This window comes from Mirounga leonina, unplaced genomic scaffold (assembly GCF_011800145.1).
Source record: "Mirounga leonina isolate KUSES-001 unplaced genomic scaffold, KU_Mleo_1.0 Mir_366, whole genome shotgun sequence".
Classification (NCBI taxonomy): domain Eukaryota; kingdom Metazoa; phylum Chordata; class Mammalia; order Carnivora; family Phocidae; genus Mirounga; species Mirounga leonina.
Window position 1 is genome coordinate 1,553,371 of NW_023270709.1, and position 25,737 is coordinate 1,579,107.

Sequence of the window (25,737 nt, forward strand, 5' to 3'; positions counted from 1 at the left end):
AGTGAGCCTGTAGAATCCTGGCACCTGCCCTCCCTTCTCATCTCTCCTAATTCAATTCCCCTATCAATCTAGTCAGTCTCAAAAACACAGTGTTCCTGCTTGGGGCAAGAAGGATTAGAGAAAGGGGACAGGTAGGAATGAAATCTCTGGATTTTACTGTGGAGATTTTGAATGCCAAGTGGGTTCCGGCATGGAGGTTCTCTCATATAACAGGGAAATTCAACTCGGCGCTGTAGACATTCACTCATGTGCATACACAGATTCTGTCATATATTTTGTTTGTGTTTATTTCTTAGCTAAATGACCAATAGAGTCTCCTCTTTCCACAGTTTAGTAAAAGCAAGAGACAGGGAGTGTCTTCCCCAGGGCTGTCAGAGACCCAAATAAAGCTGGGAGGGGACCCCTGGGGACAAATGAAAGGACACTCAGGTCTCTGGTCTCCCAGGTTGGTTTTCTCCTTGAAGAAGGTGGCACTCTGGCTTCAGGGGCCATTCAGGGCCCATTGTATCCCCTTCTCATCTCCATAGCTATTGAGGATACTGGTCTCCTCCAGAACCGGTTAGAGCTCCAGCTAGGCCTGTGGTGGACTCCGTGATTCCCTCCAGGGCCCATGCCAAGGTTGGGGCCATGGGGATGGTAGACAGCTGTGTCAAAGACGTTTCTCAGGGTCAGGGAATTTCTCTAGAAAAAGAAGGGCGAATCATTTCAGAATCATATCCCCTTGTCCCGAGCCTTAACATGGAGTCCTTCTGGAATCTTCTTCCCCTTCATATCACCTCCTTCACCTAGTACTCCTTCCTCTAGACTTTATTCCTTCTTTTGGTCTTCTTTTCCCACAAGTCAATAGTTCCCTCAGCACACTGATTGACTCTTCCAGTTCTAACTTGCTACTTCTCTTTAGTAACATTCTCCTGATCTTTCCTTCCTTCCTACCCACCCCCCAACTTGGTGGCCCTACTATTCATACCCCATTTCCTTATGTTCCTGCTACTCCTTCCCCCAGACACTTTCCTACATATTAGGCACTCACCACACAGATGAAGAGCCCAGCAAAGAATCCCACAGCCACTACAACTGAGACCAGAGTAATGAGGAAGATTTCCCATGGTTTCAGGGACCCACTGGGTGTCACATCATTCACTGGAGTGGTAGCGCTCATGCCAATCCTATTGGAAGTTGTGTGTGTTCCAGTTAGAGAATGTGTGCTAGAGCCTCCTGTGATTGCATTGGATGCAGTGTTGGCAGCTGTGCTGGTCCCGCTGGAAGTCACACTGGATCCAGTGTTAACAGCTGTGCTGGTCCCACTGGAAGTCCCACTAGATCCAGTGTTGGAAGCTACACTGGTCCTGCTGGAGATCACACTGGATCCAGGGTTGGTAGCTGTGCTGGTCCCACTGGAGGTTGTGCTGGATCCAGTCCTAGAGACTATGCTGGTCCCACCGGAAGTTGTACTGAATCTAGTGCTGGAGGCTATACTGGTCCCACCTGAGGTTTCACTGGATCCAGTGTTCATAGGTGTGCTACTACCTCTGGAGGTTGTGCTGGATCTAATGTTGACAGGGGTGCTGGTCCCTCCAGAGGTTGTGCTAGATTCAGTATTGGAGGTTGTGCTGGGCCCACTGGAGATCACACTGGATTCAGTGTTGGAGGCTGTACTGGTCCCACCAGATGTGCTGGATCCGGTATTGGCAGCTGTGCTGGTCCCTCCAGAGGTTGTGCTGGATCCAGTACTGGAGGCTGTATTGGTTCCCCTAGAGGTCACACTAGATCCAGTGTTGGAAACTATACTTGTTCCACCAGAGGCTGTGCTGAGTCCAGTGTTGACAAGTGTGCTGGTCCCTCCAGAGATTGTGCTGGATTTAGTGTTAGAGGTTGTAGTGGTCCCACTAGAAGTTATGCTGTGTTCAGTCTTGCCTGATGTGGATGTTTCACCTGCTGATAATCATAAATGATGACAAACATATAAGGAGCATAAGTACTTTCTGGTTTAATGCTTGTTTAAATTCATTACATGGGTAATTCTATTTGATGCTCACTACAGCCCTATGAACTAGCTACTATTATTATCAACAGCTAAGATGAAGAAACTGAGGCTTAGAAATGTTAATATTTGCCCTTATTTATGCAGATAGTAAGTGGTAGAGCAGGAATTTTTACTTAGGGTACTGGATGTGCACTTTCAGTTACCATGCTAAATTGCCTTCCCCACCCAGCCCCAATACCAGGGTTACATAACCTGTTTCCACTGGTAGTAAGCTTATTCCATATTCTACTATATAAGATCCAATACAGATAAGAAGTATTATAAAGGAATTGCAAAGCCCTGTGAAACTAGTATATATCGATTAATTCATTCTTAAAGTAGTGTTGCTCCCTTCCAAGAAAATATTTTTCAGTGTTACTCAGAAAACATCTACATCGGAATTGTCTGAGTAGCTTGTTAATAATAAAGGCAAACCATTCTAGATTAAATGAATCAGATTTTGAGATGTGGCCTTTCAACAAGGGGCTGGGTGAGTCTATATGCTTTCAATTTCCAGGGGCTCCTGATGTCTATGGCAGAGGCTGGAGAAGCACAAGTCATATGTAGCTTAAATGTTTTAGATCTCCCAGGATAAAGGGCTGTAAGGTATAGGGAATTTTTTCAACCTTCTTGGAGACTCAGACAGAGTTAAGGTTGTGTCTGTTTTTTGCCCCTCACAACAGTGAAGGACAAAGATACTCAATCTCCCCCAGATAACCAAAATTAATTTGTGGCTCCTTTTACCACTAACTGGAACATGAGTGCCTATCAATTCATTCCACACACGTGTATTTTTTCCTTGGGCCTAATTGAACTAACATAGGATTAGAGTTTTAGCTCTATTTTGAAAGGCCCCCATATCAGCTGTGTGGTACAAATAGGCGTTAAGATCAGAATCATGAATAAAACTAAGAAGAAACTGAGATGACCAAGAGTAAGAATGACACCACAGTCAACGCTTCCCGTTCTTAGTAGTTAACCCCCCAGCCAACCACACAGGTTATTATCATTTTATAGATGCAGAAACTGAGGCACAGAGAAATTAAACAACTCACCCGAAGTACACACACACTGTTACAGTGGAGCCATGATCCATACACAGGCAATCTGAGACCAGAGTCTACAGTTTTAACCACTGTGCTCTGACTGCCTCCTGGGTGATACCTAATTAGACTGAAGTGATTGGGGTAAAACAATGATCCCCACTCTATGGAAGAGCTAGTCCTAGCAGTGTCAGCATCCCCCAAAGCACCTTGAAGGTTCTCAGATCACCCACTTTTAAGGGAAATCACTTACCAGTTTCTAAAAGTAGGAGATGCAATAGTAACCAATACTTAAGGAGAAGTTTCTGCATCTTTATCTGCCTCATTGTTGGAAAGTATGATGCCCGAATCCCAGCTGTGACCAAGATCTAGAAGGCAAAGAACAGGATTCTTGAAAAAGGAGAGTTCAAGATGAAGAGATAAATACTGGAGCTTCCAGGAGCTTGGGTCTCCTAAGTACTTGTTCTCGGGAAGAACTTTGAGCTTGGGTGGAAGACTGGAAGCCTGGGTTCCTTAAGCTTCCTCCATGCAATGTTATTGCCTTTTTCTTTATTATGGAAGAGCTGCAGGGACCTTTATAGCTTCATATGTGTTGGGGAGGAGTTGGGAAGTTGACTTGTTCTTCTGCCAACTATGAGCAGTTAAAAAACAATACTGAGCTTGAGAAGGAATAGACTAGGGTCAAGAGGAAGGTGAGAAAGGAGAATGACATGATCACACTAGGCAGGGCACTGGACTGGCTGGATCAGAGCAGGAAGTCGAACGGTATGAGGAGATCAAATTTGTCAGAGTGGAAGGGACCCACCCTCTAAGGCAGGGATGGGGCCAGAAACCTGTTCTACTGCAAGACTTTGTTTCCTGGTCAAGAAGTTCTGTGTGCCCGCTTTGGTAAGGAAAAAGCCCTAATGAAGTGAGCTAAGTGGGTGGTACCCTACATCTCTGAAGCAAATGGAAATAGGAGACTCAAAAGAGAACAGTAACTAGGGGTCTGGGCTTCTGGGTTATAGGCAGAAGACAGATGGAGCATTTCTGGGTATGCAGTAGGCACTCAACAATGCACACTGAATAAAGAGGGGAAGGGAGATCCAGGGGTTGATGAAGGCATCTTTGGGGTCTCTGGGGCATGAGGGCTGAGGGCATGGGGAGTGTTGAATGTGTAGAAGAAGCCATCTGTCAGACTCCTAGCTGGTGAAGGGGTGGTATAGGGTCCCCTTCTGATCCTCCAGCATAGGAATTTCCCTCTTGTTTGTTTTCAGAGAAATCTGTGGGACCTTTTCTGCCCTGGAATCCTTCAGATGCTTCTTCTCATCAGCCTAATGAAACATCTCTCAGTAGGGTATACCACAGATAACACATTAGGAGACTTCAAGTCTGTTGGGGGAGGGAGATATATAGTCTGAGTCCTCTAGAAACTTCATGCTGGTCTGGACAAGGATGTAACAGCAAAGGACACACAGTCAATTAAACAAGTAAGACTGAGCAGACCCAAATGAGCAGAGGGTTTTGGGAGTTCATGGGGAAGGCATCTTGTGGTCAGGGCCAGGGGGTTGATAGATGGGAGTTTCAGTGCACAGTCTGTGTGACCAAAGTCAGCTGTTTTCATTACTGTTAATGAGAAGCTTTGTGGAAGAAGCAGATAGTTTATCTCAGATAGTTTATTTGTGGGTGAATGAGTATTCCTGACATTTAAGACCTGTTTGAAAGAAGCAGGAGGTAGCTGGAGACATGAAGGAAGTTATGAGTGAGTCTGAGAGTCAGGAGGGGATGGAGTGTGCTGGAAAAGGCTGATGCAGATCTGCCTAGTGGCTGTGAGGCTGAAGCAGTTCCTGAGGCTGAAGTGTGAGGAACCATTCAATGACTGGCTGGGCTTTAGACTCCTAGCAATTGCATTTTATGGCTGACAGGCCAAAAGCACTCTAAGAAATCCTTTTTTCTCTTTTTCCCTCTAGAATTATTTGGAGGCAGAGGTCCTGAATTCAAGTCCAGATTCCACCTTCTAGACATAATCCTAAAATTTTTTTGCATGCATACTTATCAGAGACTATATGTAATTAGTATCTTTACTGTCCTTCAAAACAGCACAAGAACCTTGGAACTTTAATAATTACTACCCAATTCCCAACTCATACCCTAATCTTTTTTTTTTTTTTAAGATTTTATTTATTTATTTGACAGAGAGAGTCACAGCGAGAGAGGGAACACAAGCAGGGGGAGTGGGAGAGGGAGAAGCAGGCTTCCCGCCGAGCAGGGAGCCCGATGAGGGGCTCGATCCCAGGACCCTGGGATCATGACCTGAGCCGAAGGCAGTCGCTTAACGACTGAGCCACCCAGGTGCCCCCATACCCTAATCTTATCAAGTGTTTTAATTCTGTCTTGGTTTTTAATTTCATGAGAGATTATTGTTATCTGCTTACACACCATAAGCCAGAACATAGTCATACAGCCAAAATAAGCTGAGAGACTGGAGAATATGGTGAGTAGCCGAGGGGGCATGTGCTTGACTACAACTTGAGAATATGATTGTTAAAGATGGAGAATGGATATTAGTGGGCAATCAGAAAGCTATGACACACATTTAAACCTACTTGCTTTATATTCTGTATTTAATAATTCCAGTACCTCCAGTTTTTGTGGATCTGATCCTGCTGTTTTGTGTTTTGTTTCTTGCTGGCTTTCACTGATGCTTTATGACTGAGATGGTTTTACTAGAGGTTTATGGCTGAGTTTATTTTTCTTGTGATGTTATCTGTAGAAGTACTTTGAAGCCTAAGATGAGGGCATGATCTCCCACAGAGAATTTGCATGTTTTGGCCAAGGATATGGATGCATTACCATTTGAGGATTCTCATAAATTAAATGATAGGCTTGAGGTCTTTTGAATAACCCATGATTTGGAACTGCAAACCATGTAAAATATTGTTGTGGTTACAAGTCATTTCTCAAGAGATACTTCCCTCTCTCCTCCCTTCCCCTTTACAAAGTTTAGAAACAGGTAATTTTGCTTTCACTTCCTTAGAGGAAGAGTGTGTTTATTTTTAGCTTACACTCTCCCTGAAGGTTTCAGATTTATGGGAGGGTCTACTGCAAGAGTCCCCACCCACGCTGGTCTGACTGAGGCTGTACTGCTTGAAGATTAAGTTCACTGGGTTTGGCAAATGTTGACTTTAGTACTCCTCTTACCTCCTTGGATTCCTACCTTAGCTAAGTCTTTAATTCTAGCATTCCTTACTTTTCCACCAACTCATTGACTCATTTAAGAAGATATTTTAAAAAGTCATCTATAGTCATCCATTCCCATTCAAGTACTGCCTAGAAGTTGACAACATTGTGTATTATAAGGCGTTTTAGAGAAGATGGATGCCCTGGTTATTAAAGCTGATTTAATCAATGAAATCCATATATAATCAAACAAAAAAAGATATATTAGTCCACCATTTTAAGTTTTTCAGGGTATTTTAAGTCAACACACCTAGAGCATCATAGAGCCAGAAATTTAAGTTCTCACTGGATTGGTTTGAGAAAAAAATGATGGTGTATTTAAAAGCACTACATGGTGTTTGGCACATAGTAAGCATGCAATTATAAAGGGCAAAGGAAAAAACAAAAAGAAAAACATAAAAACATATATATATAGTGGCCAGTGTATTTTAGGGTTTCAATTTGTACCACATCCCAGTAATTTTCTCCTTATTGTCACATGGCATTTGGAAGAGACAAAGAAGGAGGGAAGAAGGATCTTCCCAAAGATGAAGGAGACCTGGAAAACAATGAGTGGTTCTAAGATGGTTTCCTGTCTACCTAGTTTGTATGATTTGAAGCTACAGACCTAGACAGATATTAACTACACTTAGTGTGGTGATCATTTCCCAATGTATACAAATATCGAAACATTATGTTGGACACCTGAAATTACTATCATATTATATGTCAATTTTACCTCAAAAAAGGAAGGAAGTGAGGGAGGGAGGAAGGGAGGAAGGACGAACAACAGATCAGTGAAGATCAGGCTGCCAGCTGGTGTTTGCCAAATGCCCGTTGTGTACCTCTCACCAATCAACTCCGTAGTCAGGATTTCTGTCTTTCTCTCTTTTGTGGTCTTTATATCATGCTATGTGAGAAAGTAAAAACCAGACTGAGAAAGTAACGGTCTGCACTGCCATTCCTCAGGCTGGGATGACAACATGGGTAAAGCCAGCCGCAAGGTTCACAGGAAAATATTTTCCCCAAAGACACACTGCAGTTGTAAACCTTCATAACAGCTCCCTTCTTTCAGTGACTTACTCACTCAGTGATTTTGTCAATGAAAAATGTGATTCTCTAAACTGATAGACTATCACAAGTTTCCTGTTTGAAATTATATTCATAAGAAGCAAATATCCTATTCTTGTCTGGAGAATCTAAGTTACTTTAACACAGAGAAGCAGCTTCAGTTTCCAACCCAAGGACAGATAAGAGTTTCTGAATACAGTAGACCCTTGAGCAACATGGGTTCAAACTCTGCGGGTCCACTTATACACTGAAGTTTTTCAATAAATACAGTATAATACTGTAAATGTATTTTCTCTTCCTTAGAATTTTCTTTTTTTAAGATTTTTAAAAATTTTTGTTTATTTGAGAGAGAGCACGCGCGAAAGAGGGGCAGAGCACAAGCGGTGGGGGGGAGGGGAGAGGGAGAAGCAGGATCCCTGCTGAGCAGGGAACCCAATGCAGGCCTGATCCCAGGACCCCGGGATCATGACCTGAGCCAAAGGCAGACGCTTAACTGACTGAACCACCCAGGCACCCCTAGAATTTTCTTAATAACATTTTCTTTTCTCTAGCTTACTTTATTGTAAGAATACAGTATAATACATATAACATACAAAATATGTGTTAATCAATTGTTTGTTATTGGTAAGACTTCCAGTCAACAGTAGGCTATTAGTAGTTAAGTTTTTGGGGAGACACAAATTACACAGATTTTTGACTGTGAGGGATGTCAGTGCCCCTAACCTCCACGTTGTTCAATGGTCAACTATAACAGCACTCCCCATCTAGTGTAACTTTGTTATCTCCAAGGAAACTGAGTCCACTTCACATTCTGGAGCTCCTGTTGACCCTTGTACTCATCCTGCTTTGTTGTAAGCTTACTAATACTCTGCTGCATTTAACTTCTAACTCTGCTGCATTTAACCAAAACTTTTAACTCTGCTGCTTTTAACCAAAACTCCACACTCCCCCAACACTATAATGACTCTTTTCCTTAGTTTGGTACAAAGCTCCTTAGTCTGACTGTGGTGTACAGTCTCTCTTGTTGCAATGAGCTGATAAAGCTGATTTGTGAGGCTAGAGGTATGCTCCTGATGCTCTGATGTTGACTGGGCTAGGATGTATGTGACTCTCCACACACTGCTCTCTTGTTCTGAACATCCTAGTGGTCCTATTCTCATTATTCTATTCCTACTCATGATCCATCATGTAATTAGTTCCTCCATCTCTACTCACAGTAACTTGCCAGGCAAAAGCTCAGTCCCACTAACACCAGTACCCACCACAATTACAGACAGAGAGATGAGGATGATGCCCCAGGGCTGCAAATATCTACTTGCCTTCGTCCCATGTTGGCATTTGGCTCATGGTAACTGTGTCCGTGCCCGTGGTGACTGAGTCTATTTTATGTGAAGTGTACTGCTTCCAGGAGTGGTGGTTGGCTCCTGGGTAGATCTCATCCTGGTGTTCCTGGTATTTGGAACAGAGCTGATAGATGGTGCTCCAAAAGTGGATGTGCCCAGGTCCGAGGTCTTTGGGTCCATCTCAGGGACAATATTCCTGGTAGCAGGGGATATGGAGTCCATTGCAGGGGCCATGGTGACAGACATGGGGGTGGTTGGTCTGGTTCCAGTGGTCCTGGTGCCTAGGGAACAGATCACACGATATGATGCATTTATAGTGACAATAATTGACGAGGAGGCAGGTGTACTTAGAGCAGAGGGGTTGATCTCACACACTAATGGTGGTGGTGGTTTGAGAAGAGCTGTTGTGGTGGGAGGAGAGATGGTGGAAAGTGATTCCCCTGAAACCATGAGGGCCTCAGAGAGAGGTGAGTGTCTTAGAGAAGAGGAGGTAGGCTATGTCCACTGGTGGTGCTGGTGATGGTGGAGACTCAGATTGAGGAAACGTGACTGAGATGGATTTATTCAATTTTAGAAGTGATCAGCCAAATAGGGAGGGTAGGCTGGGATAAGAGATAGGGTCTGCTATTCTTATAGTGTACTCACATTTAAGGTATAAGGACAATGCTAGAGGAAGGGATGATGGGAGCAGATTTACTGAGGGTGAGACAGTGGCCACGGCTGGGAGCACAGGTGACATAATCTAACACAATCATGGTGGTCAACAAAGGTGAGGTGAGTGTGCTCAGAACATATGTGGAAGAACCTGACCACAGAGAGGAGCTGGCCCTAGGGAAGGAGAGGCTGGACTCAGAACAAGGCGGGAGGACCTAATACATAGAGCAGGTGGCATCAGCAGCAAAAGGGTTGTGCTTAGACTGGAAGTGGTTACACTGATACAAGAACAGCGTCAGTCACTGGAATAGCACTGGGTAGCTCAGGACAAAGTGGGTAGAATCACATCCAACATGAGAGCTGATGGCAAGTGCAGAGGTGGTTTTATTCGGAGCATGTGCCAGAGATGGAAAAAATCATTTTTTGGTCTTAACCAAACTTGGAGCAAGGGTTGGTAAAGGGTCATCAGATGGTAAATTTTTAAGCTGGTTGGGTCACAAAGTCTCTGCCACAAGTATGCAAAGTAGCTGGAGAGCAGCTATAGATATAAAGGAGTACATGTGGCTGTGTTCCAATAACACCTCATTTGGGAAAACAGGTAACAGGTCAGATTTGGCCCATGAAGTGTAGTTTGTAGTCCCTGGACCAGGGCTCAATATATTGAAGATGGGATGGCAGTGTCACAGGTGGTGGGTGGAACAGAGCTGATTGTGCTTGGCTCGGAAATGACAGTATCTGACAAATTAGGGTGTTTGTCACAGAGTTACGGTGAGTTCCCTCTAGGCAGAAGTGATGGAATATAATTAACTTGTGTGTTGGGGAAGGGGGGAGAAACTTGCAAAGAAGTGTTTCTGATTGGGTTGGAAATGATGGACCCTGAGCAAAAGAAGGTGAGACCAGAGTAGAAATAAATAGGATTCAAGAAGAGAGAACAGAAGTATATCCAACAGGAGTGATGGCTTGACTAGAGTCTAGAGCAGAAATGACAGAAACAGGCAAAAAGGTGATGGTTGACACTGGAGGTAGGTGTGTGTGCTTAGAGAAGACATGGTGGTCAGTACCTGATACAGCTGTGTTGGTGATGGACTGAGTAGAAAAGTCAATGGCCTTGATGGGCACCAAGGTGATGGAAGAGACCGTGGAAGGTCCAGAGACCCTGATAGAGACTCTGGGGACCCCTGAGGCAGAGGTAGAGGCCAAGGTGGGTGATGAGGCCAAAACTAAAGATGTGGTGACCTCTAAAAAAAAAAAAAAAAAGATGTGGTGACCTCTGAGGCTGTGGTGGGTCCAGAAGGTGAGGTGGAAGCTTTGGTGTCCCCAGAATCTGTGGAAGAAAATATGGTAGGCCCAGATGCCGAGAAGGAAACTATGGGGGTCTTAGAAGCTGGTTGAGACAGTCAGGGTGTCTGCAGATGCTGGAATTATTGTGGAGGTCACAGATTCTCCAAGTGTCACAAAGACTTTAGTAGATTCTGTCATTGCCTCAGAGGCTATGGTCAAAGCCACAGTGCTGTCAGAGAGATCAGTCCAGATCTTAGTGGTCTCAGCAGTGATGGTAGATGCCATGGTGGTCTCAGAGAGGTGGTGGTGGAGGCCATAGTAGTCTCAAAAACTGTATTCTTAGAGACTGTTGTGGGCCCACATATAATTGTGGAAGCCATGGTGGTCTCAGAGACCTTGGTAGAGGCCCCAGAGGCCTCAAAGTCTGGGATAGAGGCTGTCATTGGCACAGATGCTGTAATGCTGGACTTGAGGGCCTCAGAAGTTATTTCAGAGACTGGGATAGTTGAAGAACTTATGGTGATTTCAGAGGCTATGCTGAAGGCTGTGGTTGGAATGGACATTGTGGTGGAGGATGTGATTATCTCAGAAGCTGTGCTGGGAGCACTGGTGGTCTCAGAGGCTGCAGTGATGAGTATGGTGGGTACAGATGTTAAGGAAGAACCCAGAGTGATCTCAGAAGCCTCAATGGAGATGATAGTGGTCCCAGCAGTGATGGTGGAGACCATGGTGGTCTCAGAGGCTGTTGTGTTCTTAGAGCCTGTGGTAGAAGCTATGAGGAGCAGAGATATTATTGTGGAAAATGTGGTGGTCTCAGGGACTATGCTGAAGGCCACAGTGGACTCAAAGGCTGTAGTAGAGACTGTCATGGGTAGAGATGCTATGGTGGAGGATCTGGTGGTATTAGAAGTGGTGGGAGGGACCATAGTGGAGTCAGAATCTTTGGTGATCTCAGAGGCCTGTGATGGCTTCAGAGGCTATGGAAGAATGTGGTGGGCACAGATGCTGTGGTGGTTTTAACAGGTCTTTCAGCAGTTGTGGAAGGCACGGACTCTACAGTTGTGACAGAGGCTTTAATGGAAACTCTAGTCATCTCTGAGGCTGTTGTAGTGGCCAGAGCGCTCTCCAAAGCTTCAGTGGAAACAAAAGTGTTCTCAGCATTGGTGGAGGAGGCCATGGTGGTATTAGAGGCTCTTGTGATCTTAGAGCTTATTTTGGGGGTAGTCATGGGCCCAGGCATTATTATGGGAGACATGGTTTGGTGATCTCAGAGACTGTGACGAAGAGCACAGTGGATTCAGAGACTGGGGTGGCCTCAGAGGCAGTGTTGCAGAAAGTGGTTGGCACAGACATTGTAGTGGAAGGTGTGATGATCGCAGGGGCTGTAGTAGAAGCTATGGTGGTGTCCAAGCTTATGGAGATTTCAGAGGCAGAGAAGGAGGCCATTGTGGGCATAGATATTGATGTGGAGGGCATGGTGATCTCAGAGCCTGTGGTGGATACAGATTCTGCAGTGGTTTTTGAAGCTGCAGTGAAATCTACGGTGGCCCTAGGATCTGTGGTGATTTCAGAGGTCATAGTGAAGACTATGGTGGGTACAAATGTCATCATGGAGGAAGCGGTGCTCTCAGAGGCTGTGGTGGACACAGATGTTGTGGTGGTCTCGGCAGTTATTGGGAGTGCCTGAGGAGAGCACAGACTTAGCAACTGCCACAAGGGCTTTAGTGGAAACTGTAGTGGCATCAGAGGCTATGTTAGAGGTCATGGTAGGTACAGATTCTGTGGTGGAGGGTGTGGTAGCCTCAGAGGCTGTGGTGGAGACTGAGATGGTCTGAAAGGTCGAGTTGCTCTGAGGCCTGTGGAGGAGTCCATTGTAGAGACATACTCTGCAGTGGCCCCTGAGGCTGTGGTTGTCTTGGTAGTATGCCCAGAAGCTGTGATCAAGGACGTGGAGGGCTCAAAGGTTGCTGTGGGCCCAGGAGCGATAATCCTCCCTAAAGTACATTAATTTTTATTCAGGAATAATAACACTCACTTTTGTATTTCTTTTAAAGATTTTTTTTTAAGTAATCTCTATGTCGAATGTGGGGCTTGAACTCACAACCCCGAGATCAAGAGTCACACACTTGGGGCACCTGGGTGGCTCAGTTGGTTAAGTGTCTAACTTCAGCTCAGGTCATGATCCCAGGGACCTGAGATTGAACCCTGTGTGGACTCTGTGCTCAGCAGGGCGTCTGCTTCTTTCTCACCCTCTGCCCCTTCCCCTGCTCGTGCCCTCTCTCTTTCTCTCTCTCATATAAATGAAGTCCTAAAAAAGAAAAGAGTTGCACACTCCACTGACTGCTGTACTGAGCAAGCCAGCCAGGCGCCCCCCACTTGTACACTTTTTTATATTTAATTAGGAGCCTTGCACATACCTGTCATTCTTGTTTCTGTTGAGTCAGCAGAACTATGGTACCCAGACTGTAGTTAACCCTGCATGTGGAAGCATGTACCTTATAGGGCGCAGCTATGGTAGTTCTCTCCTCTTACTTTTTTTTTTTTTCTTTTTATGCAGATGCCAGGGGCATGACTGCTGACTCAATTGTTCTGTCGAATGAATGAATCATTTGATCAATCACCTCTGTATTTTCTTCTTTCTTCAGAATTTTACTAATCAGGGTTCTCAGTTTTTTTCATTTTTGTGGGGGTTTTGTCCTCTATTTGCCTAGGTGAATCTTCTTATTTAACCCATGCTAAGGAGGCAACACAAATAGAAACTGCATATCATCTCTCTAACACTAAGGATTATTGGAGCTCAGATGAAGGAGAAAATGTGTTGTTTGAAAACATAGAGGTCATGTGGACAGATCTCCCCAGCAGTATTCCCTTAGCTAAGTGGAAATAAGGAGTAGGTCACACCAAAATGGGAGGGCACTTGAGCAGAGACCCTCAAGTGCAAATCCCCCTTCACCCTTTGGGACTTGCAGCATACTGTCCCTTCCTGAAGAGAGCCTATGGGTTGTTATCATGAAATGAAGGCCAGTCAGTCTGTAAATTTGGGATGAGGCCAGATGTTGCAGGCTCTCTTTAGGCAGTCAAGGTCAGAACTAATGTGTTAGCAGTAAGTAAAAATTCTCTCAATAAAGAGACACAGGGAAACGGTAGGGGAAGATCCTTGGGATGATGTCTTTCTTTCCTTTATTTAATTTTTAGTATAAAGTGCTAGAGCAATGGTAGCAGTGGGAATGGATTAGAGAAGAATCTAGGAGACTGATCTAAGTTTCTCTCTGATAGGCATTCTCTGTGTCCAGTACTTCTCATTCATTCATTCAAAAATATTCCTTAAGAAGCTTCTGTAAGGCGGGCGCCTGGGTGGCTCAGTTGGTTAGGCGACTGCCTTCGGCTCAGGTCATGATCCTGGAGTCCCGGGATCGAGTCCCGCATCGGGCTCCCTGCTCGGCAGGGAGTCTGCTTCTCCCTCTGACCCTCCTCCCTCTCATGCTCTCTGTCTCTCATTCTCTCTCTCACAAATAAATAAATAAATAAATCTTTAAAAAAAAAAAAAAGAAGCTTCTGTAAGGCATGTGGCATTCCAGGCATGGGACATAGTGGTAAAATATAGGTATGACGCTTATATTCAAGTCAGGGAGAAAGACAGCGAATAAGTAAATAGATAACATCGGAAACAAGCAAACAAACAAATCTATGAATCACTAACTAGGGCTCTTTCAGGGCCCAAGAGGAAGAGGCTCTCTTGCCCTTCACGTGAGGGACAGACTGTGGAAACGTGGCTCAAAAGAGAAATCAACATCTTATCAAAGCGGAGATACACCTGAAAACTGCTTTTTTTCATGGAAGCCAGATTATGACAGTGCCACTTCTGAATATGGAAAAACAAAGCTTCTGAGCAACAGGCATAATGTTGAAGGACATGCAGAAACTACCAACTGGTGGGGGCGCCTGGGTGGCTCACTTTTGGCTTCGGCTCAGGTCATGATCTCATGGGTCATGAGATCCAGCCCCATGTCAGGCTTCCTGCTCGGTGAGGAGTCTGCTTGAAGATTCTCTCCTCTGCCCCTCCCCCCACTCATGAGAACGGCATTCCCAGCACAGCAGGCCCTGGAACTAGCTGGAAAGCTCATAGAAAATTAGATCTGGAAAAGACTGCACAATTCTATCAACAGCCAACATGTTTGAAAATGAGGACCACTTCAACAGCAGTTGAATGCTTAGGGAAAGCCTCTAGATTGCTGGCACAAGAATTGATCAGGCAGCACTCTATTCAGAAAAGAAAACAGTTATAAGGACATTAAGATTTATTCACCTGGTTATGAGAAGACAGTTGTTCAAGTCTTAGTTCACCTATTCAGAAATGACTACATGGCTGCAGGGGAAAGTCTAGCACACCAGGGGCCCATGGAGGTTAGAGCTGTGCTGCTCTAGAACAGCTTCTGGAAGGGTATGAGCAGCAAGACCAAACTGTAGCATCAGACGTCTGCCCCTACCCACGTTTCAAGTACCTGGACAGCACGGATGCAAAACAGGGCCCGAGTGTGGTGATTCTAGGAGGGGGACTCAGGAAGAAGTCCCCAGCAAAGGTTGTACAACCATGCACATGCACTTAATGCCACTGAACTGTACACTTCAAAAGGTTAAAATGGTGAATTTTAGGTTATGCATGTTTTGCCACAATAAAATTTTTGAGGAAAAAAAAGGAGGAGGAGGAAGAGGAGATCAGCAACAGCACCACAGGCTGAGCCTGATGGTGTCCCCACCACAGAGCTGATGAAGAGGAAGGTGCATATTCAGAAAACTCTGCTAGTATTCTGCTTTGCAAAAAAGAAAAGGAAGAATTCTGACGTGCCAGTTCATGGACTTGGAGCATGTTGAAGAACATTCCATACTTCACTGCAGCTGTGGCTGGCAATGCTAATAAAGACTGATTTTTAGTTGCCAATTTCCTAAATCACCAGTCTGCACCCACTACCTGTGAAACTTTTTTTCTTTCAATAAGAGCTTTCTTAAGACACAAGTAGGAGTTAACAGCAAATGTGCTGTCATGTCTTAATGCAGTTGATTTTAAAATTTGCAAACCAATTGCTAGATAAATTATGTTCTAAGACACTAGGGTAATAGGCGTGGATAATTCTCTCTTGGGCTTGTGTAATTTGCTATTAGAGAATTTCTTTTTCATTTTATTTAATAATTGCTGCTAAAAATTAAGTTAACTGATGAGATTTGAATTTTAAAAATTTGTTTTGTTTTGAAAAATTCATTCCACATGATACTGGATACATATAAATTATTAAGTCTTTTTGGAGGCAAAATTGGGACAAGAAGCTATTTTGAGTCTTGCAATATTATTTAGCCCAATAAAAGATTCATTTAAGGTCTTTTGTTAAAAATCTATGAATAGCAATGTAATACGAATGTGATGTTTAAGTGTGTAGGTGCAAATACCAGGAGAAAAAGCTAAAAGTTGGGAGTTGTTGCCTCTGAACAGCAAGGATCAGATGTGAAAAGGAGGGGTGCATCAGAGATGAGTATTTTTTGTAATGAGCCTGTAGGACTACCGGACTTCTAAAACTATTTACATGAGTTACTCTGATAAAATCTGCAAAGGAAATATATACGCAGTGAGTAGAAGATGAGAGAATGGAGATAGTGTTTATAGGGAATTATTTCAAGAAACTTGGCAATGACAGAGGGCAGAGCTGGGAAAGATACAGGCTTGTTAAGATGGATGCTGGAAGAGCAGAGCTTTTCAAAGTGTGGTCCCTGGACCACAGGTTGGGAGCTTGTTAAAATGTAGATCCCAGCCCCTACCCCTAACTTACTGACTCAGGAACCCCAAGGGACAAGGGCCAAAACCTGCATTTTAGAAATAATCTCCTATGTATGCAATGAAATATTATTCAGCCATAAAAAAGAAGGAAATCCTGCCATTTGTTTTTTGGTTTTGTTTTGTTTTTAAAGATTTTATTTCTTTATTTGACAGAGAGAGAGCACAAGCAGGGGGAGAGGCAGAGGCAGAGGGAGAAGCAGACTCCCCGCGGAGCAGGGAGCCTGACATGGGGCTCGATCCCAGGACCCTGGAATCATGACCCAAGCCGAAGGCAGCCGCTTAACCGACTGAGCCACCCAGGCGCCCCGGAAACCCTGCCATTTGTGACAACGTGGATGGACCTTGAAGGCATTACACTAAGCGAAGTAAGTCAAACAGAGAAAGACAAATACTGTATGATCTCACTTATATGTGGAAGCTATAACAAAACAGCTCTAGATATAGAGAACAGATTGGTGGTTACTGGAGGCAGGGAGTGGGAGTGGGCAAGATGAGTAAAAGGGATTAGAAGGTACAACTTCCAGTTATAAGATAAGTAAGTCCTGGGGATATAATGTATAGCATGGTGACTATAGTTAATAATACTGTGTCGTATATTTCAAAGTTGCAAAGAGTGTAGGTCTTAAAAGTTCTCAACACACACATGCAAAAATTGTAGTTATATGTGGTGATGGATGTTAACTAGACTTATTGTGATCATGTCTCAATATATACAAATATCCAATCATTTTGTTGTATACCTGAAACTAATATAATGTTGTATATCAGTTGTACCTCAATAAAAAATAAAAATTTTTAATAAATAAGTAGACAAATAGAATCTCTCCCAGGTGATTCTTGTGCACACTGTTCTAGAGCTTGTTTGGATGCTGATGAGAAGGACCCTGGAGAAGGAGAAGTAGACAGCGTGTGGGTGGGGGGGAGAAACCTACTGAAAGGCAGGAAGTGTGGGATGGGAACCAGAGCTCAGGTTAGAGTGAGACTCCTCCAATGTAAAGAGGGAGCAGGGAGGGAGAGAATGGATGGAGATGAGGGAAACTATAAAGACCTGATGGTGGGAAGATGAGGCGGTGCCTGCTAGCATTTTTGCACACTTGTTACTCTTCTGTATTTATGTGTCATTCCTTTTGTGATATCTGCCTTTCCTAGTGGACTGTGAGATCCCTAAAGGCAGGACATGTTGCTGCTTTGTTCACTGATGTATCTTCCGATCTAGCATGGAGGAAATGATCAAAAATGTTTGCTGGACAAATACATGTGTGTCATGTTCAGTATGACGTGATATCCGAGTGAAGATGTTATGGGAAAAATAAGCCTGGAAATACAGGACTGGATTTCAGAGCAAAGACAGGCTAGAGATGAGTTTGGAAGTCATGTGCAGTAATAATGGTTCAAGCTGAAGGGGTTCACAGAAAGAGAGGAAGGAAGAGAATAGAATGTGTAAGACAACAGTCTCCAGGAGAAAGTCATTGGGAGGGACCAGAGGGAGGGCACAAGAAACAAATATCAAAGAAAAAAGAAAAAATACCACCCAGGCCTGTTTCTTTCTTTTTTTTTTTTAATGTTAATTTTTTTGGTTTAAATTCAATTAATTAACATATAATGTATTAATAGTTTATTAGTTTCCGAGGTAGAAGTCAGTGATTCATCAGTCTTATACAACACCCAGTGCTCATTATATCACACGCCCTCCTTAATGTCCATCCCCCAGTTACCCCATCCCCCCATCCTCCTCCCCTCCAGCAACCCTCAGTTTGTTTCCTATGATTAAGAGTCTCTTTGGTTTGTCTCCCTCTCTGATTTTGTCTTGTTTTATTTTTCCCTCTCTTCCTCTACGATCCTCTATTTTGTTTCTTAAATTCCACATGAGTGAGATCATATTTCACTGATTGACTTTCTCTGATTGACTTATTTTGCTTAGCATAATACCCTCCAATTCCATCCACGTCATTGCAAATGGCAAGATTTCATTTATTTTGATGGCTGAGTAGTATTCCATTGTGTATGTGTGTGTGTGTATATATAACATCTTTATCCATTCTTCTGGGGTCTTTCCATAGTTTGGCTATTGTGGACATTGCTGCTATAAACATTGGGGTTCAGGTGCCCCTTCGGATCATTACATTTGTATCTTTGGGGTAAATACCCAGTAGTGCAATTGCTGGGTCATAGCGTAGCTCTATTTTCAACTTTTTGAGGAACCTCCATACTGTTTTCCAGAGTGGCTGCACCAGCTTGCATTCCCACCAACAGTGTAGGAGGGTTCCCCTTTCTCTGCATCCTTGCCAACATCTGTCGTTTCCTGACTTGTTAATTTTAGCCATTCTGACTGGTGTGAGGTGGTATCTCATTGAGGTTTTGATTTGTATTTCCCTGATGCTGAGTGATGTTGAGCATTTTTTCATGTGTCTGTTGGCCATTTGTATGTCTTCTTTGGAGAAATGTCTGTTCATGTCTTCTGCCCATTTCTTGACTGGATTATTTGTTCTTTGGGTGTTGAGTTTGGTAAGTTCTTTATACATCTTGGATGCTAGCCCTTTATCTGATATGTCATTTGCAAATATCTTCTCCCATTCTGTTGGTTGTCTTTTGGTTTTGTCGACTGTTTCCTTTGCTGTGCAGAAGCTTTTTATCTTGATGAAGTCCCAATAGTTCATTTTTGCTTTTGTTTCCCTTGCCTTTGGAGACTTGTCTAAGAAGAAGTTGCTGTGGCCGAGGTCACAGAGGTTGCTGCCTGTGTTCTCCTCTAGGATTTTGATGGACTCCTGTCTTACGTTTGGGTCTTTCATCCATTTTGAGTCTATTTTTGTGTATGGTGTAAAGAAATGGTCCAGAAACAGACACAGAGATCAATGGAACAGAATAGAGAGCCCAGAAATGGACCCTCACTCTATGGTCAACTAATCTTTGACAAAACAGGAAAGATTATCCAATGGAAAAAAGAGTCTCTTCCACAAATGGTGTTGGGAATATTGGACAGCCACATGCAGAAGAATGAAACTGGACCACTTCCTTACACCGTACACAAAAATAAACCCAGGCCTCTTTCTGATTTTTTTTTAATTATTATTTGAGAGAGAGAGAGAGTGAGAGCCAAGCATGAACAGTGGGGAGGAGCAGAGGGAGAGGGAGAAGCAGACTGTCTGCTTAAGCAGAGAGCCTGACGTGGGGCTTGATCCCAGGACCCTGGGGATCATGACCTGAGCTGAAGGCAGGCAATTAAACGACTGAGCCACCCAGGTGCTCCTTTTTTATTTCTTCTTTATTTTAAAGACCCAGGCCTGTTTCTATCGACTCCACACTTACCCTGCCTACTCCCTTTTTAGGCATTCCATCCTACAGTGGAAATGAAGAGCATTTATAAGTTATTTGGCATTGATTTTAATAATTAAAAAGAGAAACTTGGAATTCTGGAGGAGTCTAAGAGAGAAGTCAGGTGAAATGGCTAGGAACATGAGAGCCCAGACTTTACTTCTCCTCTGGCTAATTTCATCTGCTAATTCCCACTGCCCTGGGGTCTCTGCGGTCCCTCCACATGTGTCTCTATTCAGGAATTCTGAGAGCTGACCAAGGACTTACATTTAGGCAGCGTTTCTGGAAGGGATGTTTTCATTTCCTTGGCTTTACTTAGACTTGGAGCCTAGCTCTAATAAAGAATTAACGATGATATAGAAACTAGGATTTTCAAGTTAGATACAAAACATTTATCAAGTAGCTATTACACTCCAGGAATCTAAGGGAAAATCAAAATAAAGCTGCTATTCGTGTTCCTGCTTGTAGCTAAAGGTCGGAGGGGGAGGAGAAGGGTGGATTTGCTGCAAGATGAAGGTGAGGAGGGCCACAGTCATGGTCAGTGGGGGCTAGGGTCAGTACTGACTTTCACAGAAATGGGCAAAAAGAAGTTTATCATCTTTGCTTCCAGAAAAAGAATGAGAATATGCAAGTAGTGTCTGGGACAGAGACCCTCGTCTCCTCCCGACTTTCTGTGGCCTCCGTGTCATCTGTGATTGATGGATAATTCATTTACCAAGTCCCAGGATTCCAAAGAGAAGCCACATCAGGATGCAGGAGGCAGGCAATACTTTTCCTCTCGGCATCTTGAAACAATCGACATTGGAAGTTTTATCTAGAATGCCTGGGTTCTATAGCAGAGGTGGACTGCAGGGCTCGAGTTGATGCCTGGAGTCTCACTGTGTCATGAAGTTTCAAAAGCTTGCTAGGGCCAGGGTTGTGGGAGGAGTAAGGTCAGTTGGGGTAAGTTCCATGGTAGTAGGGAGCCAGGGACCGGGACGGCTGGACTCTTGGGCTCCAACACTCGCTGCACAGTATGCCTGGCTCATGTTCCTGCCTCCGTTGGCTATGGCCGTGGGCTTTCTAGGTGCTGCTGGGCAGGGGGGTGTGGGGGAGCCACAACCTCTGGGCCCTCCCTCGCCAGGGAGAGGCATCTCTGGCACAGGGAGGGAGAGAGCAAGGGGATCAAACCTGTCAGAGGAAAGGAGACCCACCCTTGGGGCCAGAAGTCAGCAAAAATCTGTTTTCTCTGGGGATGTCTCATTTCTGGAGCAGAGGACTTTGTAGGAGGCAGCAGGGAGAAAACGAGGGTGACTGGGTCCCAAATGGTTGAATCTTCTCACCCTGCTGGCAGTCACTGTCCAGGAGCAGGTGCACTGGCACAGTCAGCTCCGGGGGGGTGGGGGGGGGGGGCGGGGCGTGGGGGGGGGGGGGGGGGCACTGTGACCCAGAGGCCAGAGAATGAGTCTCAGAAGGCGACAGAGGCTGTCAGGATAGAGCCCCGCCCTGTGGGGCCAGAAGAACAAAGCTCTGGGAAGTCCAAGAGGCTGGATGGGAGACCCGGACTGTGGGAGAAGGAGCTGGACGCTTTCTTGCCAAACCTCCATAACGCTCTGTGCCTTAGGTGGTCCCGGAAACGTCCCACCCATCCAGGTCATGCTGCCAAGTTACATTAAGGAACGGAGTGACGTTGGAGTGGGAGAAAAATCTCTGTTCCCAGGAGCTGTGTGGGTTTGAACGGGCACTTCTCTGAGTCTCAGTTTTGCCGTCTGTCGAACAAGTGTACTAAGAAAAAACCCGCAGAGTTGCCAGAGGATGGAAATACGTGATGCGCTGAGAGCAAGCACCGCGCAGACTTTTGTTTTCTGACCGACCGTGCAATGTGCGCGAGTGGAAGGAAGCGCTGGGCACTGCACCCTGCGAGAGCCGGGGGCTGTGCCGGGCTCACGGTTCGGCTGGTGGCCGCGTGTCGTCCGCGGCGGCAGAAGGGGCGCCCCGGGGTTGGGGGGAGAGGGGTGCCGGCTGTGAACCACTGATCGGCTCAGTTACGGAGCTAGATCCAGGAACCTCGAGCCAAGTGGAGCCTAGAGGGAAGAAGGGAGTGCCGCATACTCAGGGACCCAGGGACACCGGAGTCCCCGCTGCTCTGGTCCCTTGTCCCTCACCCCAGATCCTGGCCGGCCCTGCCCGGGCTCACCCCTCTGCCCTCGCACCTGGCGCCCACCTCAGCTCTAGGGGTCTTGGGCACTGATCTGTCCTCGGGGTGTCGGGTGGGGCGTGGCGTTAAGCTTGTGAGGAGGGAGCCATTCCCTCCTTACCGCTCATAATGTAATTTTCTCTAATGAGAGCCCATCCTTGGAGCTTGTCAGAGGACTTCCCCCTAGATTTCAAAGTGAGCATTAGTAGGGGAGGAGAGAAGTGGGAAAGGAGACAGTCAGCCTCTGTGCTGGAGCCCATAGTCCCTATTGCGTTTGGAGAGCCCTCTACACTCCCTGAATATACACCCTTTGACCCGCAGGGCTCCATCTGGCTGCCTTGTCAGGTTGGATGTTTGGCACTCCCTAGGGGTGGGGGTGGGGGTGGGGGGTGGGCAGATGTGTTCCTGCTTGGTTTTGTTTTGTTTTTTAAATTAGGGTCCAGGGTGGAGAAATTCAATGGTTAGAGGCTAGGGATAGGCGGTATCTTCTTTTCTTCTGAGAAAGAGTGACACTCCTGTCCTGACAGTTGCCACATGCTGAGTCGCCATGTGCCCAGATGACTAAAAACCTGGCATCCTTGTCCTTTTTTTACTCAGGCACCCCAGCCCTCTTCCAGATCCCAGGTGTCCCTCTCTGCCTCAAGGCTCTTTCCAGGGACCCAGCTCTGGGGTCCCTCTGACATCTGGCGTGCCAACGTTCTGGACCCCAAGCTACAATCCTGCTTTTAGCAGAGCAGAACTCTGGTGGGAGAGTCAGAGAGATCCTGAGGCCTGAGGGCCCACCCAGCCTAGAGTGGACCCTGGCAGATAACTCATGAGTGTCCACATTAGGACCACCCTCCGTGGTAGACTTCTAGCTTCCTGCAAATGGGAATGCCAAAAATAGCAAACAGTGACTGCTTTTTGATTCCAAATGAAGTTCAGGTTGGAAGGACTGTGACAAACTGAAGTGTCTTTTCTGCTCAAGGATGTTGCTGATCCTCCTTTGGTAAGAGTGAGAGCCAAGGCTATGTGGATGATGGGCAGTGGTTCTGCTGGGACTGACATTTGGGCGTGGAATGGTTTTAGAGCAGGACTAGTGTCCTAACATAAATTTGGGATGTAGTAGTTGCCCATAAATATTGGGTTTAATTCATTAGAGTCCTGTTTTATTCTGTGTAGTATTGCTTTGTGATAACTGTTATTGAATTATGTATTTAATTTTAATTTTCTTAAATTGGTGTCTCAGGTGGCAACTATGTCTTATACTTCTTATTAATTAACACATTTTCTCCTTGTTTTGTCACCATGCAAATGAGCCCAGCAGGAACTCAGGAGTGACTCAGGAGCAATAGAAATTCAACCTCCTCTTCCATGACCCTCCAAAGAATTCCTATTCTCTAACCACTCCTGATTAAGGTCATCTGTAAGGTCACAGCCAGAGTCAGGAACACCAGCCAGGACTTCTCCCCACTGATAGTCCAGTAATTATGATGTTCTCACTTTACAAATATTTTATACTTTATTATAAAAAGACCAATAGATAGGAAGCTATCTATTTATCTGTCTACTCTTTTCCCCTCTGCCAAATCAGTAATAGGTAGAAGGGCTTTAATAAGTTGGAGAGAAAATCCAGATGAGATGCCTACAAGTTGGAAAATCAGAATCTGGGGTGAAAGTGTGAGAAGAGAGAAAATGGGGGCAATCGAGAAGGTGAGTGACTCCTCCAGGAAAAAGCCCAGACTGGCTTTTGGTAGAACAGACAGGAAAATAAATGATGAGTGGGGAACACCATCAGGGAAAGCCTGATGGGAATGAATGGGTAACACTGCAGGCTGAACAAAAATCCCTCCCTGCATGCCACCCACAACCCAGCAAGCCAAACCAGCAGGATGCCTACTATAGACACTTAGAAAATGAAAGGATTCAGAAGGATGAGGGAAGAACCATCTAGATGAGAGATATTTATGATCTTTTCTGGAATTTTCCTTTCTCCCAGGTGTAGAGACAGTGAAGGAAATAAGTCCTCTTTTCTTCTCAGATCCTACTTTTCCATTTTATTTTATTTTATTTTATTTTTTTATTTTTTTTATTTATTTGAGAGAGAGAGAATGAGAGACAGAGAGCACGAGAGGGAGGAGGGTCAGAGGGAGAAGCAGACTCCCCGCCGAGCAAGGAGCCCGATGCGGGACTCGATCCCGGGACTCCAGGATCATGACCTGAGCCGAAGGCAGTCGCCTAACCATCTGAGCCACCCAGGCACCCCTACTACTTTTCCATTTTAAAAAGGAGGAGGACAAGTGTCCTGGGAACTCAAAGACAAGCCTGCTTACACACAAAGTCTGAGTAATAGATAGAAATATTATAGATGGGTCCTGAAACCCAACTTACAGTCAGATCTGGGGCATTGCCTTCTAAGGCCCCCAAACTTCCCTTAGCCAGGCTGCCCTTCCCAAGACTCAGTGTCCAGTATTGGTGCCCACCCCATATGGCCGTCAAACATCTTTTCATTCTGAGACCATAATCTTCTACAGAGAACACAGGCTCATATTATTCATTCTTTCTTTTATATCTCCCAGAGTCATATCCTTCTTGCTTATCATCTCATCCTTAGATCAGTTTCAATAAGAACACAGCTGATGAAGGGTTAATGCTGTTAACTGTCAGTACTTTGCCCTTCCTGGAGTCCAGGAAATATGAATTGTGAGTAATTCCTCATCTTAGGAAGGGCATGGAAGAGCAGGGCACTTTCTAAAGGATCACCGTGGGGAAGCGATCTGGCCCATTCCAAGAGTCTGCTGCTCCATCAGGTGGACTGAGTAGGAGTTAGGACCCCCATCATCCTCTGGGTCATTGTCCTCCTTGTTCTGGATCAGTGCATGGCGTGTTTTCATCATATAGGAGACCTGTGATTAGGAGAAAGGAGGAATGGGTTTCGTCTGCTATGTCATTTGCTTTCCTCAACACCCATAATCCTTTGATTTTATTCCTCCTGACCCTAGACCTTTAGCTTCCTCCTTTCCCAAGATTCCATCCAAACCTTGATCCTTATTCCAGCCCCAGATCCCATGCACTAAGTCCCAGACTTCATCTCCATCTCCCTTCCTGCTTCCTTCTCCTCTGTCCAATTTTCCCTATCCTAATTTACCCTATTCTCACATCCCAGATTCTTTCTCCAACCCCAATTTTCCCCTATTCTACACCCTTTTTTCTCAGCCAGAGACTTCTTTCCAATGCCATTGTTCATGCCCCATGCATCATTGTCTTGCCCCATAGTTTTCACCACCATTACCCCTCTATTACCACCACCACCCCCACTACCATGCCTCTTTTTCTGAGCTAATTACTCCCTCTGGTTCAGATCCATAATCTCTTGTCAACTCCCTATCTCATGGGTTTGCTCCCCTGTAGCATCCCTCTCCCTTACCAAAATGATAAGGCCAAGGAACATCAGGAAGAGAATCACAGCCACCAGGACCACAATAACTATGGCCCATGCGGGGAATGAATCATTCTCTCTAATTCCTCCAGCATGAAGACCTCTCTGTGAGCCATCTTTGTTCTGATATGGATGGCTTTTGTTGCCTGGGGTCTCTGACATGGTGGAACTCAGCTCCATGTGAGATGTGGTGAGTATAAAAGAACCAATGGCCAAGGTGGTCTTCCCCCCATGGTCCTTGGATCCTTTGGGGGTTCTGGTGGTCTTCCCATTGGCTAGGGTCTTCTCCCCATGGTCCTTGGACGCTTCTGGGGCTCCTGTGGTCTTCCCCCCATGGTCCTTGGACCCTTCTGGGGCTCTGGTGGTCTTCCCATTGGCTAGGGTGGTCTTC

The 25,737-nt window shown here is 45.2% G+C and overlaps 1 protein-coding gene across 1 annotated transcript; it reads right to left on the reverse strand.

Annotated features, from left to right (window-relative positions):
* Positions 1–371: 371 nt before the first annotated feature.
* Positions 372–11,341, reverse strand: MUC21 (mucin 21, cell surface associated). The gene is made up of 5 exons (XM_035030427.1): positions 10,975–11,341; positions 10,601–10,698; positions 10,394–10,439; positions 1,031–1,932; positions 372–681 (listed from the first exon to the last, which is right to left on the reverse strand). Exons 1-5 carry the CDS (start codon positions 11,339–11,341, stop codon positions 493–495), a joined length of 1,602 nt encoding a protein of 533 aa, XP_034886318.1. The 3' UTR covers positions 372–492.
* Positions 11,342–25,737: the final 14,396 nt, after the last annotated feature.

Bases quoted from the DNA above. Each gene is read 5' to 3' on its own strand.
- MUC21 (XM_035030427.1), bottom strand. From the start codon at position 11,341: ATGGTCTCCACCATCACTGCTGGGACCACTATCATCTCCATTGAGGCT. The intron at 1,933-10,393 runs GTACTGACCACC...GATTATCAGCAG, and splicing joins CACCAACACAGCTGTATCAG to GTGAAACATCCACATCAGGC. The intron at 682-1,030 runs GTGAGTGCCTAA...TTCTTTTTCTAG, and splicing joins CTGGGCTCTTCATCTGTGTG to AGAAATTCCCTGACCCTGAG.